General features: G+C 34.1%; 1 protein-coding gene across 1 annotated transcript in view; it reads right to left on the reverse strand.

The window, feature by feature from the left end:
- The window catches only part of LOC112454410 (histone deacetylase 4), a 49806-nt gene extending 34437 nt beyond the window's left edge, over nt 1–15369 (reverse strand). The window contains exon 1 of the mRNA XM_025015789.1: nt 15053–15369. Within this exon, the coding sequence (XP_024871557.1) occupies nt 15053–15107 (55 nt within the window). The 5' untranslated portion in view covers nt 15108–15369. The remainder of the gene's footprint in view (nt 1–15052) is intronic.
- Nucleotides 15370–17980: the final 2611 nt, after the last annotated feature.

A 17980-nucleotide genomic window follows, 5' to 3' on the forward strand; every position in this document is an offset into this window, starting at 1 on the left:
TTTTAATTTTTCATTTATAGTTTAATAAAATACAGCTTTTCTATAATATATTACATATCTGTAATTACAGTTTTCTCATATTATTCTTTACATTTAGAATTAAAATTTATAAACAAAATCTACAGAAAAAAATTCAACAGAAAGCTTTCTAATTAAAATCCTCGAAATTCTATTTCAAAAAAATATAATACAATTAAAACTGATAATAAAATTTTAATTATTCTCATGCAGTGCATAATTTAAAGTAAATTCGCGGATAATGCATTTTGTAATAAATTCATTTATATTAAAGTGCTAATTCTTTCCTTCGTATTTAAGCAAGAATGATTCTAACATGACAGTATGCTGTATCTTCTTAATTTATATTTTTCACTCGTACAAAATTGATGATTGAATTTTTATTCGAAAATATTTTATAAAGCGCTCTCCGATGCAAAAGGAAAAACGATTATGAGATGCATTGTCTGTGCACCGCGTTAATCTTGCGCTAGTCGCAAGTCGAGCTGGTTTGCGATTAGATAAGGCACACACCACTACCACCTTTTCGTACGTTTCATCCAAAACGTCTCGCCTACCACAAACCCGAGATGACGTCGCGTCATTCTCAGGTTTCGAACGACGACGAGCGAGCCAATAAACGGCGGCCTTATCATCGCGATTTAAGACTGCAATCCAGCCTTTATCAGGTAGCCCGTTATTGATCGATCGACTATCAAAAAAATTTTTTTGAATAATTCAGAGAGAATTTCAATAACTTAACCATGCATGTGAAGTCGTCAATGCAAATGATGCGTCAAAGCAAAGTCCTTTTCCTTTTGCTTCATCGAACGCACTATACTATCTCAACTCACATTTGTTGACTAAATTTAATGACTGTTAAAATAAATAATTTGTTTTTTAATTAGTACATACTGAGAAAAAAATATTTTGATAAAAAAAATATTCATTAGGTGGCTCCTAACAGCTTATTTACTTAATATAATACACATATTTATGTAGCATTAGATATTTTTATTTAAATAGAATGAATATTTACTTTAATAAAAAAAATAATTTCAAGTAAATGTCTTTACTTTGTTAAAAAATTTTTTCTCTCAGTGTAATGTCCTGGATGTCCTGGAATTATCCATTTTCGTAAGTATAGTTTCATCGAAGAAATCTTTTGACAGCTCAATCTCTTCCAAACGACCAAATATTTAATATTCAATATTGTTTCAAATTTATATAAAAAAAACTTTTTATATTTTTATATTCTTTTAAAAATATTCAAAAATCTCGCGCAAAAAAAATAAAAATTAAATTTGAATAAAGAAAAATAAAAATCCATTATAATTAGACTGATTGGATCTGACAGATCAGTAGCTGCGTCATATAAAGATTCTCTATTTTCAAACACGTTAGGTATATCAAGAAAAGATTGACTCTTAGATTGACCGAAGAAGCTATTCCTTAATCGATGAGAAAACCTATTTCGTTTCACTTAGACATCGGAAAATCATAGTGACTCTATTACATTGAATCTGTGTGGCTCACGTTTATGCGGAAAATGAATTATGCTGTTTCTTTTTAATACCGATTAAACTTATCTGCGATATATATGTATATACGTGCACTCGTATATAACAGAAGATAATTCTAAAAAAAAAAAAAACATTCGATCGATATAAGCCACGAGCACGTTTAAAAGATTACAATCAAGATGTTCTTATCGGTTACTTGATATTAGTCGACATATCGCTTTGACGATCTATCGATCATCGTCATTGCGCTTCTTTTGTTCAGCATTTGAATCGAGTCTACACGCGTATGTATACCATAATCACAAAGTCACTACGGTCTATTTTCAGACGAAGGCCGTAATAGTCCGACGAGTGTCGGCACCAGTCATCGCGATGACCTTAGTATATCGTGTATGCCTCTGATCTATTATTATTGAAGATTAATCAACATTTTATCGGCTACGGCTTGTTATACCTGAATAACTCGCATACTTTGCGATTACGCGGCGAAACGAAGATTGAATAGAGGCAACCACCACTCCAAGTTTTGTATTTGTCTGAGAAACAATGAATATATCAAAATCTAAGATTACATGTAGAATGCACATCTTGAGCAATATTCCAAAAATATATGAAATAAACACTTCACTAGTAAATTCTTCTAACATTCAATATTAAATTTTTTCACGCAATTAAATGTTAAAGATTTAAATTTGTTAAATAAACTAAAAAATATTTTAACCTGTTACTTGCTACAATATAATTTACGAATAATATTCTAGTTTTCAATTTACATTTTAATTTTTTTATGAGATTCATTTGTAAGATATCTCTGGAAAAACCTCTGAAAATTTTATTGCAGGAAAAATTGACAAATTCGATATCGAAAATAATATTAGTCTCAATACTTTTGTAGTATTTTTGTAGTATTTTTTAGCGTAAAATATTCTTTGGATATTAATAACGTATTAAGTTCTTTATAAATTTTTATAAAACAAATAAAAAATTAGACTTGATTTAAAATCTCACAAAAAAAAGGTGGAAGAAAGATTCCGTAAAGTATAAATAACTTTTTTACAATGTAACAGGATATTTCAGATTAAACGGATATAACAAATTAACCTGATGATTTTACAATTAAGTTACGACGAATACAGTGTAGGCGCCGCACATATTCACTTTTGTTGCGACGTATTTATAGAACGATGACTCTATCGAGGCAAAGAGCCAATAAATATTGATAATAATCGTTGCTGGCCTCCCGCCGCAGGCATGTGCATGTGTTTTTATGCGTGTATTTCCTCTGTCAGCCTCGACAGATACTGGCGATTTTAAATGTGATCGAGAACCGGTAAGCCGCGAGGAAGCCGATTGCAATGCGTTCGTGCTCCTTTGTCGTTCGCGATAAAGTAAGATCAGACACTAAAAATTTACAAGGCATTCTTTTTAAACGCCCACCTGACTCCGATGACGGTACCACCCAAGAGACAAATCGTAACCGATTCTAAAACGCCGGCAAAATCACACGAGCATAATCTATCGAATTTTTATCACGTCTTCGCCCAGTTCCATAAAATCGCGTCTGGAGCTTATAAAATCCGATCAGATGTTCCACTGGATCATAGGAGACGATCATATCGTTTATCACACTACGTAAGCTTGAGGCTGCGATTGCTAATGAAGATTTACGGCTCGTTAAAGACTCTTACAATCACGCTCTGCCGTCCTTCTAAAGAAATTTATTTTCAAATCGTACTGTCAAATAAATATTTTTACATAACATGCGCAATGCATAAATGTACATTTAACAATGTAATCACAAACTCTACACTTTTTTTCTATCTTCAATTTAAATATTTATAAGAACCTCGTTACTTTTATAAATGCTATATTTTTTTGGAAATTAAATGCATGTATAAATTTAAAAAATTGAAACCTAAAAACTATAATATATATACAATATATAGTTTTATTGTATATAATCTAAATCTACATAGAAATTAATATAAAAATTAAATAGAATCCTACTCAAGCAATATTCAATAATCTTCATTAAGCCACATCTTTAGTAAAATGCTGATAAAAATTTGATTCTCCAGAAAATATCTGGGTAAATGATATCAATAAAGTTTGCTGCGCGTGTGGCCTTTCATGCAATGATACAAAGTTATCAAATGTGTTTATTTCGACTTGTTTTCAAGAGAATATATCGTAATTTCCAGCCAAATGGTGTAATCTTTATTTTCTATCAACATATGTGAATTGCGCTTCACAGATTACATAGTTCGCGTGATGGTGGTATTGGAGATAAATCCTATACAGATTGCAATAGGATAGCTCTCCTATATTATCTAGCCATTTATAGGGATGCCCAGTATACCAACATCTGAAAGAGATCGATTGCCTCTCCAACTTCCGTCCTAAGATTTTTCGGCGACGGCACCAAAACCGCTCGGGAGACTGCGAGAGCTGGCTGCGAAAGAATGCACCGGCCGGCAAGCTGCAGCGCCTACGGTGAAACGAAATGGGCCGACGGAGGGAAGGAAGGAAGGTGAGCGAGAGATGAGTGCCGTGAGTTAGCGAGCGAGTGAGTTAGTGAACAAGCGAGGGAACGAGGGAGCGAGCGAGCAAGCGTGCGAGCGGAGGTCACTGCACGGCGCATTCCTTCGAGTCAAGTCCAAGGTTAATCCCGAGGAAGAGGGCCTCTCCGCCGCCCCGTTAGGTTCTCTCTCTTTGCTTTCGTGCAACGCGCCACCCATGGTCTTACGCGTTTCCATTCTTTCATCCGGGAAAGGTGCGTCGAGAGGCATCGGGCGAACTCAACCGCAGTTTGTCATATTAGGTTAGACAAACGGTGACAATAACTATTTGCCAATTGAATCACAAGACTGAGGTATCGGAAGAATTGTCGAGTGTTATTTGCTAAAGTATATCCGCGGTATCCGTATCGATCGTGATGTACTAATCGAGCGATAGCTACAATCATAGGATAGCATTTGATCTCGTATCGCAGCTTCGACGGAGGTAAATTTATTGTGAGATCGAACTTTGAACTTTGAAGCTACGCTTAAAGAATCGTGATTAAAAAAAGACAATTATTAAAAATTATGCAACTGATTAAAAGAAGATTGCATAATTAAAACGAGTGTTTGTCACAGATCATCTTTTTACTTGATCAAAGGAAGCGCTACTTCGATATTTCTTGTCTCCATGTGCCTATCGGCAGTTAATAAGACCTCTCACAGTCAGAAAAGAAATTAAATTAATACATATATCTAGTGCAAATATATACCTCTATATATATATATATATATATATATATATATATATATATAATACGTTTATTGACTCCCCTCAAGGTTGCAAGGCGTTTTGTAGGTACGTTCCCAACCCTTTATTTAATTCTCATCCAATACTACCCTTCTCTTCTTACTTAACCTTTGGACCAACGGCTTAACGTCTTTTTCCGAAAGACGGAGCCCAGTTTGCTCCGCACAAGAGCCTGTCTTGCACGGAGGGCGCATCTTTCGGAAAAAACTTTCCATGTTTACATGGCTGGTTCCTCAGATTACGAGTCTGGCGCTCTACCACTAGACCACACTGTCGCCTACATATATATGTACATATATATTATATATATTTTTTCCATCATACATATACATATTTATAATCGATAGAATAACTTTTACCCATACTTTACTGCTATAAAACAAAAATAGAAAGATAAAAAAACTGTTTTATATAACTAGCAAAAATAATGGCTGTTGCATAAATAATAGCGAATTCGTATATGTCAGCACGGTATATGTACCAGCAGGCTAATACTTGCTACATATGTATTTGTCCAAGCGGATGTTTGATCAACCATCGGTAAAATGATTGTGACACTTTTTTCCAGCGGTCATCCAATATTCAGGAGCATGTTTCCTGGAAACAACGTTAAGCTCCGAGCTACAGCGAAAAGCAGCACGCCGATTGACGTAGCGCATTACATAATACATTTTCAACGGATACGGAGAGAGGGTGGGCATTTAGGATGCAATAGTGTATTCCACCGAATTAACGTTACTTACAACGTTGGTCGCTCGGAGCATATCTATATTGACGGAGATAGCAAAACCCCTGCAACGACTAAAACCCCTTGATGTTTGCGCGCACTGTTCAATCGCTCAAAACCGCCGATTCGCCCGCATCCGGAATGGAAAACTTGGAGATACACACGACGCTGTGTGCCTCTCGCGCATTATCTCTGTTTCCGTATATATGTGTAACGATTCCCATCGAGATCGCGCACGAACTCGGCAGTACGTATACGCGACCGCGAAGGAAACGGCGTAATCAAGGCTTATTACACGACGTGATGGTGTCTATTATATTCGCGGCTATTGCGTAACCGCGTCTAATCACCAGTGCTTGTCGTTTTGATTACGATCATTAGTTTCCGTGTACGAAAATATACGACGTTTACAGTCGCCCGATGGAAAATAAACCGATTTGCACGAGGAGAGGGAGAGAAAGAGAAGAAGAGGGCAGAGAAGGCAAGAGGTATCGCGACATCCACTGTCTGTGGACATCCATGGATCCTCTCTTGAAATTTGAAATCGATGATTGATAGGTACGACATTCCTTGTGGGACGCATAGCTGAGATCTTGCACATACATGCCCTCGAAACAAAAAGACCAAAAATGAACGCACATGACCAAAATCGTTGTCTGAAATTTTGCATATTACATAATATTTAAGCGTTAGATAACGGTCTTTATTAATAGCACGCGTGTATGTATTATTCAATTATTAATAATATTCGCTAAATATTAACTAAACTTGAATTTTTTCGAAACTGTCTCGATATAGTAAATATCTTAATAAAATAATCTTTGTTATTACCGCCGCACTATTTTTGTTACACAAATTTTTTATGTTTAACTTCACGACTCGACATTCGCTATAGAAAGATATTCCAATTTTGTATCTGAAGATTTGCGAATTTTTCACGCGCTCGATATCCATCTGACGTTGAGAATGCGGGATGCGAAAAATTACGGCTTGCAAAAATCAGCTTAACGAAAAATTCGTCGATACAACAAGAATAGGTATATGTGAAACCGCTCGAATCGCGTACATATACGAGCTTCGGCGCACGAACTTATGCATGCACACAGAAAACCGAAGCCAGAAATACCTGGCTGCTAGAAGTTAAATTATTCAGGAAACTTCATGCGATTCGCAGATATTCTCGGAAAGTGCTCGATCGACGCACAGAGGGAACAAAGTTACATAAAATGTAAATCGCGATCAAAACGTTATCATTTATCAACCGAGGTAATGAAAATTATTATGCAAAAAAATTCCCTTAAAAAGATGTTAGTTTTTCAAAGTGTTCATCACGTCTTGAGATTAACGTGTCTAAATTATTTTTAATTAATGTGTCAATAGTTTTATTAGCGATTGAAAAGAAATATATTACATGTCTTTTCGCACTTTGACCTATAATAGTATCAATGACAAAACTAAATTTTTATATATAAAAAAAAAAAATTATAAATCAAATAATTTATAAAATATAATAAAGAAATTAACTCTTAAAAATATTTTTGCGCGCAGCAAACGCATCTCTGGTTTTTCATATTTTCATAAATACGCGGTATCTAAGCTATTATTCTAATTAATGGAATTAAAAACACGCGTGACGTAAGAATGTTACGTGGCGTTTTGGAAGGCGTTTCATTTATCGTTCGTCTGTAATTATAGAATAGCTCACGTAATCGGTCATTCAATATGAAATTACGCGATCGGAGTCTTCCTTGCGCGAGTCTATTTTCGCATGATTATATCTAATCAAGATGTCATTCTCACAGAAATGTGCGACGTCTCCGTAACTCAGTTTCGAAAGAATCTGTTACGTTTTAATGCCCGCACAAAGTATCGATCCAAATCGGCCTGAATATATTATATTCAATTTTACAATTGCGCGCGTGCGATGCAATGGAATGAAAGCAATAAGATAAATCAAGGAATAAAAAATAATATCGTCCAAGTGTCGTAATAAGCTGTTAAAAGATAAGACACGCGAATAGTTCTGTCCAGAAATGTCCATTTAGAATAAAAAATAAACAAAAATAAAATCATAAAATAGCGAAAAGCAAGTTGCAATTATCTCATTATCTGTTAATACAAATCGATAACTCAATACAATACAAAACGGCATCAAAATAGTGTGTACGAATTTGCTGAAGACCATCATTGAAATATGTTAATGTATCTCTCAGTCAGTTGCACGCAAAACGCGAGTTCTTCTTTATATTCGTGAGAGCGAGCTCGGTTTTCCTGTTGCTACGCGATTTCGCGTTCGGCGATATTAATTTTATGAAACCTATTATACATTCGTTGGAAGCATTACACGTCAGTGGTTACACCAAGCGACGAGTGCAAGTGCATCGGGAATGCATTGAAACTCGTCGCAGTGTTCGGTTCTATCGTGGTGCATTCTGTGGCGGCCGGGCTCTCTTTGTGCATCAGGAACTCTGCGTGCACGTTGTAGTGGCGTCGCGGCGCTCATCGACGCCGTCTCCGTCGACGCGGACGTTGCGAATAACGGACGATAGCAAAGCGCGACATACATTTTTAAAAACATAGCGCCTGGCGGACACTCGCCAGCAACATGCGGAGTCGATGCATTCACCAGGCGGCCGCGTTTTAACGCCTGCCGGCGCCGCGCGTGAGCAAAGAATAGACGCGACATTTCGCAGCTTATGCACTTGCCTCGTGTCACGATACCCGCTCGATCTTCATTTAATATCACTAATACAGGCACTGTGGAAAAATAAAGAACGCGCGCCCGATAGAAATTCGATTCGCGAAATGACTCGATTTATTGAATGCGATAAAGCATATATTTCATACATGGGCAAATAATATCCTGTATTAATTTAAAGTACATACGCAACACAACATAGTGTATCAGTTTTTCTCTTTTCTTGATTCTTATTCATGCTGAGAAAGAACAGTATTTGATTTTCGAATTTTACTCCTTAAATTGAGAATTTATTCGCTAACAACGTTACTCGTCGTTGCAAATTAAGAATTTTTCTCGACGTAGCGAGAAAAAGCAGTTTGAAATCTTTTTAACACCTCACGTGTCAATTGCATTTAATTGGATTATATCAGCACTATATAATGTTATGATTTCGAATTCTTTGAGACAAGCACGAAATAAAGAAAAAGACAAAGCAGTATTTAGCAAGAAGATGTGCAAGCACCCTTTACTTCTTCAATCCGCTTATCGTTTAAAAAATTTTGGTGTGCATGAGATTGGATTTTTGAATAATGCGCGCATCGATTTTGTGATATACGCGAAAGTTCGCGCGTGTGCGAGACAAATTCCACGTACGACTTCGCTTGCACGCCTGCGAGTCATGCGATTCGCGTGCCTCGATTTCACGTCCCCGTGAAAATTGGCACGCTATGCGAGAATGTGTACCGGCGAATCGGCGGACGAGCCGCGTTTTGTCAGTGAGACTTTTCGCAACTCCGCGCAATAAGGTCTCGCTTTCGCTAAACCGCTGGAGTAGAAAATTTTGTCGATATCCATTTACCTCAAAAAGATCAATTTCACTAGCTCGCTCGTTCAGACATTCTTGGCGCACGTATATTGTATATTATATATATATATATATTGATTTTATAAACTCTTGCATACTATATCTTAACGTAATTTTAATCAAATGCATATCTTTCTTATATCACGGAGAAAAAAATATTCTTAATTTGAAAATATTTTTAGTTTCAACGTGAAAATTTTGAAATGAGATTATATCGCGTTAAACTTGCTTAAAGAAAATTGAAGAAAACTTGTTTGAATAAAGTCATTATATAGTTCAATCAAGAAAAAAATGTTGAAATAAAAAGTTGAAAGTTTTATAAGAAGATATAGATTGTTTCGTACAGGTAGTACATACAAGCAAGATCACTATAATCTTCTTATATAAATGTCAACTTTTTATTTTAACATTTTTTTCTTGGTTGAACTATATTATGACTTCATTCAAGTTTTCTTCGTTTAGCGCAATATAATCTCATTTCAATATTTCCACGTTAAAATTAAAAATATTTTCAGATCAAGTATTTTCTTTTTCTTTGTGCATAAATACGTATTTTATTTAAAAAAATTTGAACAAAGTCAATAATATTTAAAAATATATGCGTTCAAATTTTAACCCTTAAATGCCACACCTCTCAACAATCTCGTAAGTTCACTGAGAGGTCTAAGAGACCCCAGCATGAAAAATATCTCCTTACTCATTGATTTTTTGATCTTTAGTTATGACAATTTTTTTCAATGTTGTTCGAGGTCTAGAGAAGAGTATAAAATGCTAATATTGTTCAAATTTCAATTTCGATATAGTATAAGAAATTAAGTAAACTGAGTACTGCTAAGTGTACACACGGGTAGGTCAATCACTCAACTATCATCAATGGGAGCATGAGCTACATTTTTGGCAAGAACATTTGAAAACATTTCATTCTAAAGGGTCTGGGGTCCGCTGGACCCCACTGGTCATTTAAGGGTTAATTAAAAAAATTAAAATATTCATAGATACTTTTGAAATATTGAATATTTTTATGTTATACAATCGTATAGGGTAACTCGGGGGAATATGCCACACTTAAGAAAAATATGAGTTTTTTTCCTATTTCTCTTTCTTTTTGAGGTATCTTTGCATACTGATCTTCTTTTTCCTTCTATTATCTGTTATTTATATATGGTTTTAATGAAATATTTTGATTGTTTACTATTAAAAAGAAAGAAATGCAAAAGTGTTGCAAAGTGGCATATTACTCACCCATGTAGGTAATATGCCACATATACAAATATGTATAGTAATTTAATTTTAGAAGAGCATTCTTGTCTAAAAACATGTAAAAGAATATTTTTATTACGTTTTGCATTTCAATAAACTCTGTGTGCTACAAGTAGTCTAAATTATTTAGAATGCAATTTTGCAAAATATTAAGTACGAAGCTTATAATATTCTTAGCGCATAAAATAAACGTGTTTATTCAACATTTTTCAATATTTTTTCATCATTTTTCACCATTTTTTTAATATTTATACGGCAAATATTTATTTATACTGTTTACAGCTTTTTAACCTACTAGCAGTATCCTGCTATTAGGTTAGGAAGCTGTAAATAGTACTGGCATTTTACCCCTATCTAACAATAAGTAGTGGCATATTCCCCCAAGATGTAGTTTTATATTAAAATGAACCTGTATTATACGATTGCCAATAAAACGAATCGGTGACGTACTGAATACTTTTATCCTCTAATATTAATAGAACGACAAGCTGACCGAGTTAAAAATAGTGAAATGCTTGAAGAATATCTTATATAAAACACTATTCTAAAAAGCACGTTGCCGTACTTGGTCATACTGTACTTACCCCATAAAAACTATAATACTGACAGGAAGTAAGTAAAACTTGGGCAAAACGCCAGATATAATATTTTTAACAATTTCACAGTATTTACAACAACGCTCCTAGCCGTAGCTTTGTTATAAACATAACGAGTGGCATATTCCCCACACTAGCATATTCCCCCCAGTTACCCTATATATGTGTTAATAAATATAATTTAACTTTTTACAAATACCGAATTATCGAACGACTATATTCGTTTCTGTTCTTGTGCAAATAAAAGATTCGGGAATTCGCATCAACGTCATTAAGGTACATCGTTCCCATTCCTTCGCGTTACGATGTAGCTACATCTCTCGCAACGGTAAATTTTATTTAATGCAACCCGAGCTATACTGTGCCCGAGCCTCGTCAGAGTCTGACCAGCTGGGCTGCAATACGCAGAGTGCGTCGAATACGAGCAAAGACAATTAGGGCCCACATTAATTAAGGTAATTGCGCTGCACGAGCAACCTCCTACAAAGTGTTCTCTCCGGATGTACGCACTTAAACCCCGTCTAACTGCTAATTACAATAAATTTTATGCCCATCTCGACAAGGCGTTCGATCATCTCCTTCCCACAGTTCGCGGAAAATAAGAGTAATGTTCTTTTCCTTGGAGAAAAAAAAATACCGACGGGCTTGTCATCAGCGATTTTAAAGAAAAGATATTGACTATCGCAGCTGATTTGACATCCAAGAAAAAGTTTGATGTATTGTTTAGAGTTAGTTCATTAAATTTTCCTTGAAATTTTCACATCTCCCTATACAGGTACCTAAATTACACTTCTACAACATTTTTTTCTTTGTGTTAATATGTTATTTTATAAAATATAAAAACATTTTACACGAGAAAATTTCTCTTCGCGCATACATTCGCAGATTGTTTAAAATTATCTCTTAATAAAGTCGTGAGTTTCAAAAGGCTCACCTAACAAGAAATTAATTATACATTAATTATGCATGTATGAACTATTCATTATTAAATTCGTAGTGTCAAATATACTCACAATTTGAGCCATTTTTAACTATTCCTATAAGTCGCCATTGCTCTTATTCAATACGTTGATTTAATTAAAACAATGTTAATTTAACCACACCAATAAAGTTAAAATAATACTTGTTTTGTGTTAAAATAATAAATTTCGACACACATGATAGGTAAAAATAACAAAATGTTATTTAACTCAAGGTATTGATTTAAATTTCATCTTTTAATATTTAACAGTGTTGGTATATTAATTATAATATATTAAATAGTGTAATGAAATTAGAATAAATGCTATCCCATTTAAATAATACCTATTATCTAACTTCGTTCGTTACCAACAAATTTTGAAGTCTGGTGAACTCTATTCTCTCTCTAACTACGTTCTAACTACAGTGATTCGACCTACTGACAATTCTGGCGAGAGAAGTGACGTTTCTGGCAGCGGTCCCGTCGACTTGAACGCGCACTTCGTGTAAGAAACACGATCATCCGCCCGTTTGCTATCTAATTTTCACGCACGATTTCTCGCCATCCTCGACCCGATTGTCTTCGCGGCCACGTACATCGTGTCGAGCAAGTTGATGCAGGCTAGAAGAACAGTGCATAGCCATTTGCAAAAGATCGATAAAAACGGAATGCTGTCTCGGCACAAATAGATGAATAAAAATTCATGACTTGATCAAATTATAGATACTTTTTACTATTTCCCATCTAATAAGAAAAGTTATTAAATAATATATGTAAGATGTTATGTATATTCTAATATCTATGCAATATAGAATTTTACAAATCATAAAGAATCAATAAAATTTTCATTAATTTTTAAGTCAATTTTATTATAAGCATTTAACGTTGCAATTCTCAAAAACTAATCGTGACCAGCGAAACACCCTTTTATCCAAGAAAAATCAACTCTAAATTCATGAAAAAAAATTCACGAAAATAAATAACGCAAATTGAAACGTCTAATTCCGTTCTAATAGTACGTTCTAGAATGGAACGATTCTTGTGAAGACTGCGTCACGCACACACAGTGCGCGAATAAATAAATATTCCAAAGCACATATACGCATGCACACATGTACATAACATGCACAACAATAACCTCTGAACAAGAGACTATTATTAGAGAATAAAAGTCGGTGTGTAGGTCAACGTAGGTCCACGGTTCGACGTCCGCATAAATATGAAACGCATAAAAGAGGATATACACGCGTATTATACAATGTGCGTTTACATGCTTGCGTACTTGTGTCTGCGTCGATATATCGAAAACAGAGCTGTCTTTTAGAGATTAATGTATTAAGACAAAAAATACTTAGTTTTTGAGAAAACTTAAGGTACTTTTGCATTTGATTTCCGGAGGAACATACAAAAAATAATTTTTGTTACGATTTTTATATTCTGTTACAAGAGAAAATTTTTGATTGCACAAAGATTAAAAAATATTTATGAAGTCATTGTGTGTGCGTGTGTGTGACTCCGGTGATTTACAGTGAATTAATAACTGTACGGTCAATTACCCATCATCCAGATATAACCGACCGTTCTCGGAACATTGCGTTGCAACCCTATTACAATTGTTTTGCCATCGCATACGCGATGTCGCCGGCTGCATAATTAAACGATTCGGGATAGTCACGCGATGGAAATTACATTTCCCACTTTAGCTGGGGTTAGAAAAGAAGGTAGGTCGCTTGATCACGTTATGATGAGTTATAGTCAGTAGATTATGGTGTCGCAAATTCCCCTATAGAAGTCTGAAGAAACCTGATTTTCTTCGATGATTTTATACATATATATCAGTAATATATAAAGTAATGTAAGTATCACGCACAATTAGAAATTACAAGTATATATAAAAATAAGATTAATATATTTGAAAACTACGTCTTGTTTTATACATAAGTCTGTGTAGTTAATGGGGGATTTTATGATATTTAAAGTGTACTCCTATACACATGTTTTAAAACTAACTTTATACAAATAAAAAAAGCAATCTTTATACAATATTTTTTAACAGATAACAATAATTTAAATCTTCGTGGATATACGAGCCACGTTCGGCTGTACTCTTTAGATTTAAGGGGACAATTAAGAAACACTTCAAAGCTAGAGCGCGTAATTAATTTAAAGATTTAATCGGTGCAATAATAAAATACTTTACAGATATCGATATAGAACTTATTCTAGGGACCAAGATAAAAAAAGAAAGAATCGTATATACTTTTTTTTGCTCATGTCTCTGGCCGGTGGCCGGTTGCTAAGATTAGACGAACATCCGCTATATATAGGATGACATTTGTGTATACGTGGCCTCTTAAAACATGAACTGACACACGTGGACGCCGCCTCTTCTCTTCTTCCGCTTCGTCGAGTGAGCTTTAAACCGACTCCTCTTTCACAAAAACTTAATTCAGAGTTTAATCCGAGGTAATTAATCCGAGTAAGAACAACTAATATTAAATACTCAAAAACAACGATAATTTAAAAATTTGAATTAAATTTTTGCTTAGAAAAACTCACTCTCTATTTTATAAGACTTTTCGCGCAGATTTTGCAATAAATTGAAATGCAAAAGATTAAACAGTATCGTTAATACTCACGTAGTAATCGCATGAGCTTTTTCTCGATGTAAATATTATTTTAAGCATTAATATGGGACTAATAGAGACGATTGATAAGCGATGTCTTATTAAATCGCTAAAAGATCTCTTAGAAGACCTTTTTCCATCTTAATAATAATAATAATAAAAAAAAAGAAAAACAACAAGAAAAAGTTTATTGTTAGGTATTTACAATTTTCATCTATTTTTAAATATAAAAGAGTATAGTAAATTTTAAATTATTTCTTAAATAAACTATACATATTTAAAATAAAATTTAAAAGCAATTCAATGAGAATTATAAAGATAAAGATTTCAAAAGGATATAATAAGAAGAGATTCGTTATAGTCTCTCTTTAGGAGAGAGAAAGAAAAGCCTTTCAAGTAGCCAAAATTCTTTAAGGAGATACGCTGGTTTGCGAAAAAGAGAAGATCTTTAAGAACCCAAAAGGAAACCGGTTCGATACCGCTAAGCACACGTTCTTTGATACGTACCTAGTTGATTCGTGTGGTGCATATTGTAAGTGGTAGTACCATAGTCCAGGGCCATATGCCACACTCTTAAGTAGTATATCCACTGAGATATTTAGTATCCACTGCGGAGCACCATCCGGATCTCTCCCTCTCTCTCTTACTTAACACCGGTTTTAACACTCGCAAACGTAAACACCGCGATTATCTTTTCGCCACGAGACGCGGATTCACGTTTTCCGAAAAACTAACAATTTACAAACATCACCCTTGTCTTATCGGCGAGATTTTCTCTGCGTTCGTCGCTCTCTACCACTTTTTTCGCACATCCAAGAGATGATCTAGAAAGAGAATAAAGGAGAATCATCAATTCATTTGATTTAAAATAGATTAAGAAGTATCGTAAACAAACAAAAGCTTTTACTAATTACTATAGAGCTGATAGAGCAGTAATAATAATAAGACTTTATTACAGAAAAGCAATTTGTAAAATATATATGTATATAGATACACAGATCTGTGTTCTCTCGAAACGGCTAACATTTTTCTTCAGTTTGTATTTTGTTCTAAGGAATTTCCAAAATTGTAAACTTGAGACAGCATCATTCATTTTTGAATGGTGCAATGCTCGTAATTTGTTTTTCTCTCCAAAAAGAGAAATTTTGTCGACACAGTAATATTTCTCTAGCAATTGAATATAAAAATACTTGAAACGCAAGTTTTTACGATAAGTTAAGAGGCAAACGCGAAGTAATACGCAATAATTAAAAATAGCATACAGAAGTTAAAGATAAAAATAAAATCTCAAAATTTTCTTAATTTCTAGTCCTCTATCTACTTGAGATTTGAGATGCATATTGTCGCAGCAAAACGCGTTTTACACGTTTTATAGATCATTTATCATAATTTATTTATATAGCATCTGCAAACAATATTGTTAACAAAAATCTATAAATTAGCATAAAAAAGAAAAGATTAGAATTTACATTATTCGGATATCTTATTTTGAAATTAGTCACTCTTAACTCTTTCAGTGTTGTGGACGTGTAAACACATCCAACAAATGGCACATTGTAGACAAATTTACATGCCCTGCATCACTGAATCATGCATCGCGAGCGCTATGGGCGTGTTTACACGTCCGGCCCTAACAGTAAATAAAAGTATTGGGGAAAAAAAACTGAAGTAAGTATGTCATAGGCAGAGAGTAAAGTATTCCGCGCATGATCTATTCGTTAAAAGTATTCAGAGCGCTGAAAGAGTTAAATTATAATAATTATACGGAGTAAGATGATGAAACCTTTTCATCATCTTCTCTCTTTTTTGTAGTTGACTAATTTGTACGAAATATACCGAAACATGTCAATTTTTAGGGAAATGTATGATTCAATAAATATTAAGGCTCCTGGGTAGTCACCGCAGCCATATTGAATTTCTTGCTATCAAGGCGAGAAATTACCCTATTTTATGTAACGGTATTTTTCGAAATAAAAAGACATTTCAATAAAAAATCACTATAGATCGTTTCAGCACACTTCTAAAATTGATCGGATACTATCCTTTTCCCTCGACAATAAACAAACAGCCATAAAACGAAGCCTAAACATACGGAAAAACAAACCGTTTTCGACTATCGAAAGGAGTGGATAATGTTCCTTCTGCATATATGTATTTCTTGCAAATCTTACCATACGGTCAATTTTACGAGTTTCACAAATACGTTAAACGTTATAGCACAAGTATAGAGCGAATAATAAAGAAATTTAACGCAACGCAAAATAGGTTGTTAACATGTCACAAGACAGAATTCTCCATTGGAGAGAGTGAGAAGAGAGTTCTTATTTCTGCCGCGACGGTACGGCGCCACCGTCAACGCAGAGTTCTCAGCTTAGGGACCAGGAGCCTTAAAATTACTGCTTTATTTCCTTGATCAGGGTAGCTACCTCTTGCAAAATCTTAAATAGCAATAAGAGTCAAGTGACACGTCGTTTAAAAAATCTTTTAATTCTTTTCAATTTGAGTGAGTGCTTCTCGAGAAATCACATTTGAAAATCTAAGGTGTTAAAAATTGATCCACGACTCTAGCGCAGTGTTTGTAACAGCTTTTACAAGCTTAAATTTGTTGCCGTTGTGGCGCTTATCAAAGCTATGACTGAGGTCAATTGAGTAACAATAAATCTTGTCAATGTTGTCGCTGGTTTTTTTTAAGAATGCATAAAAATAGAACGCAATATTCAGAAAGAGTTCAAATCGTTCAAATTATTGCACTATATCTTGGAAATTAAAATTGAGCTGCAACTCAAGTATTCAATAAGAAACATCTGGAAAAAAATGTTTTTTATATTTATATCTTGAATTTGTTTAAAAAATTTTGTTTAAAAAAATAGAAATTGGATCAATAATCAAAATATCATTTGGAGAGTCTTACAAGAAATAAAGCCATTGAAGTGGCAGTTGTAGGACATGTATTGGACAATACATATAGTTGTAGACAAGACAATTGTCTGAAGTCTCGCAAATATCTTATAAATTAGTGTTCGGAGGATTTTGAAAACATTGTTTTCCATAATACAGAATATGATACTAATTTACTCTACAATATTTGTTTTTTCGATGAGTGCATGTTTCTTTTAACGGAACAATCAACCGACATAATTGTCATTATTAGAATAATATCAATCGCAAGATATTTAGAGAAATATATATCCTATACAACATTCTGAAAAACTAAACATTTGCTAATATCTTTAGGTAAACTTATTGTTGGACCCTTTTCCCTGTCAAATTATTTGACTGGAGAATTATATCTTAACCTGTCAAAGAATTACATCAATCCAATGATTATATAAATTATTTATTTATAAATTTATTGATTATATAAATTATTAATAATGAGAATCCTTTCAGAAAACAATTTATTTTTTCAGCAAGATGGAACCGCTTACGCAGAAC

Source organism: Temnothorax curvispinosus, unplaced genomic scaffold, assembly GCF_003070985.1.
Source record: "Temnothorax curvispinosus isolate PA1 unplaced genomic scaffold, ASM307098v1 QBEX01005044.1, whole genome shotgun sequence".
NCBI classification, from domain to species: Eukaryota; Metazoa; Arthropoda; class Insecta; order Hymenoptera; family Formicidae; genus Temnothorax; species Temnothorax curvispinosus.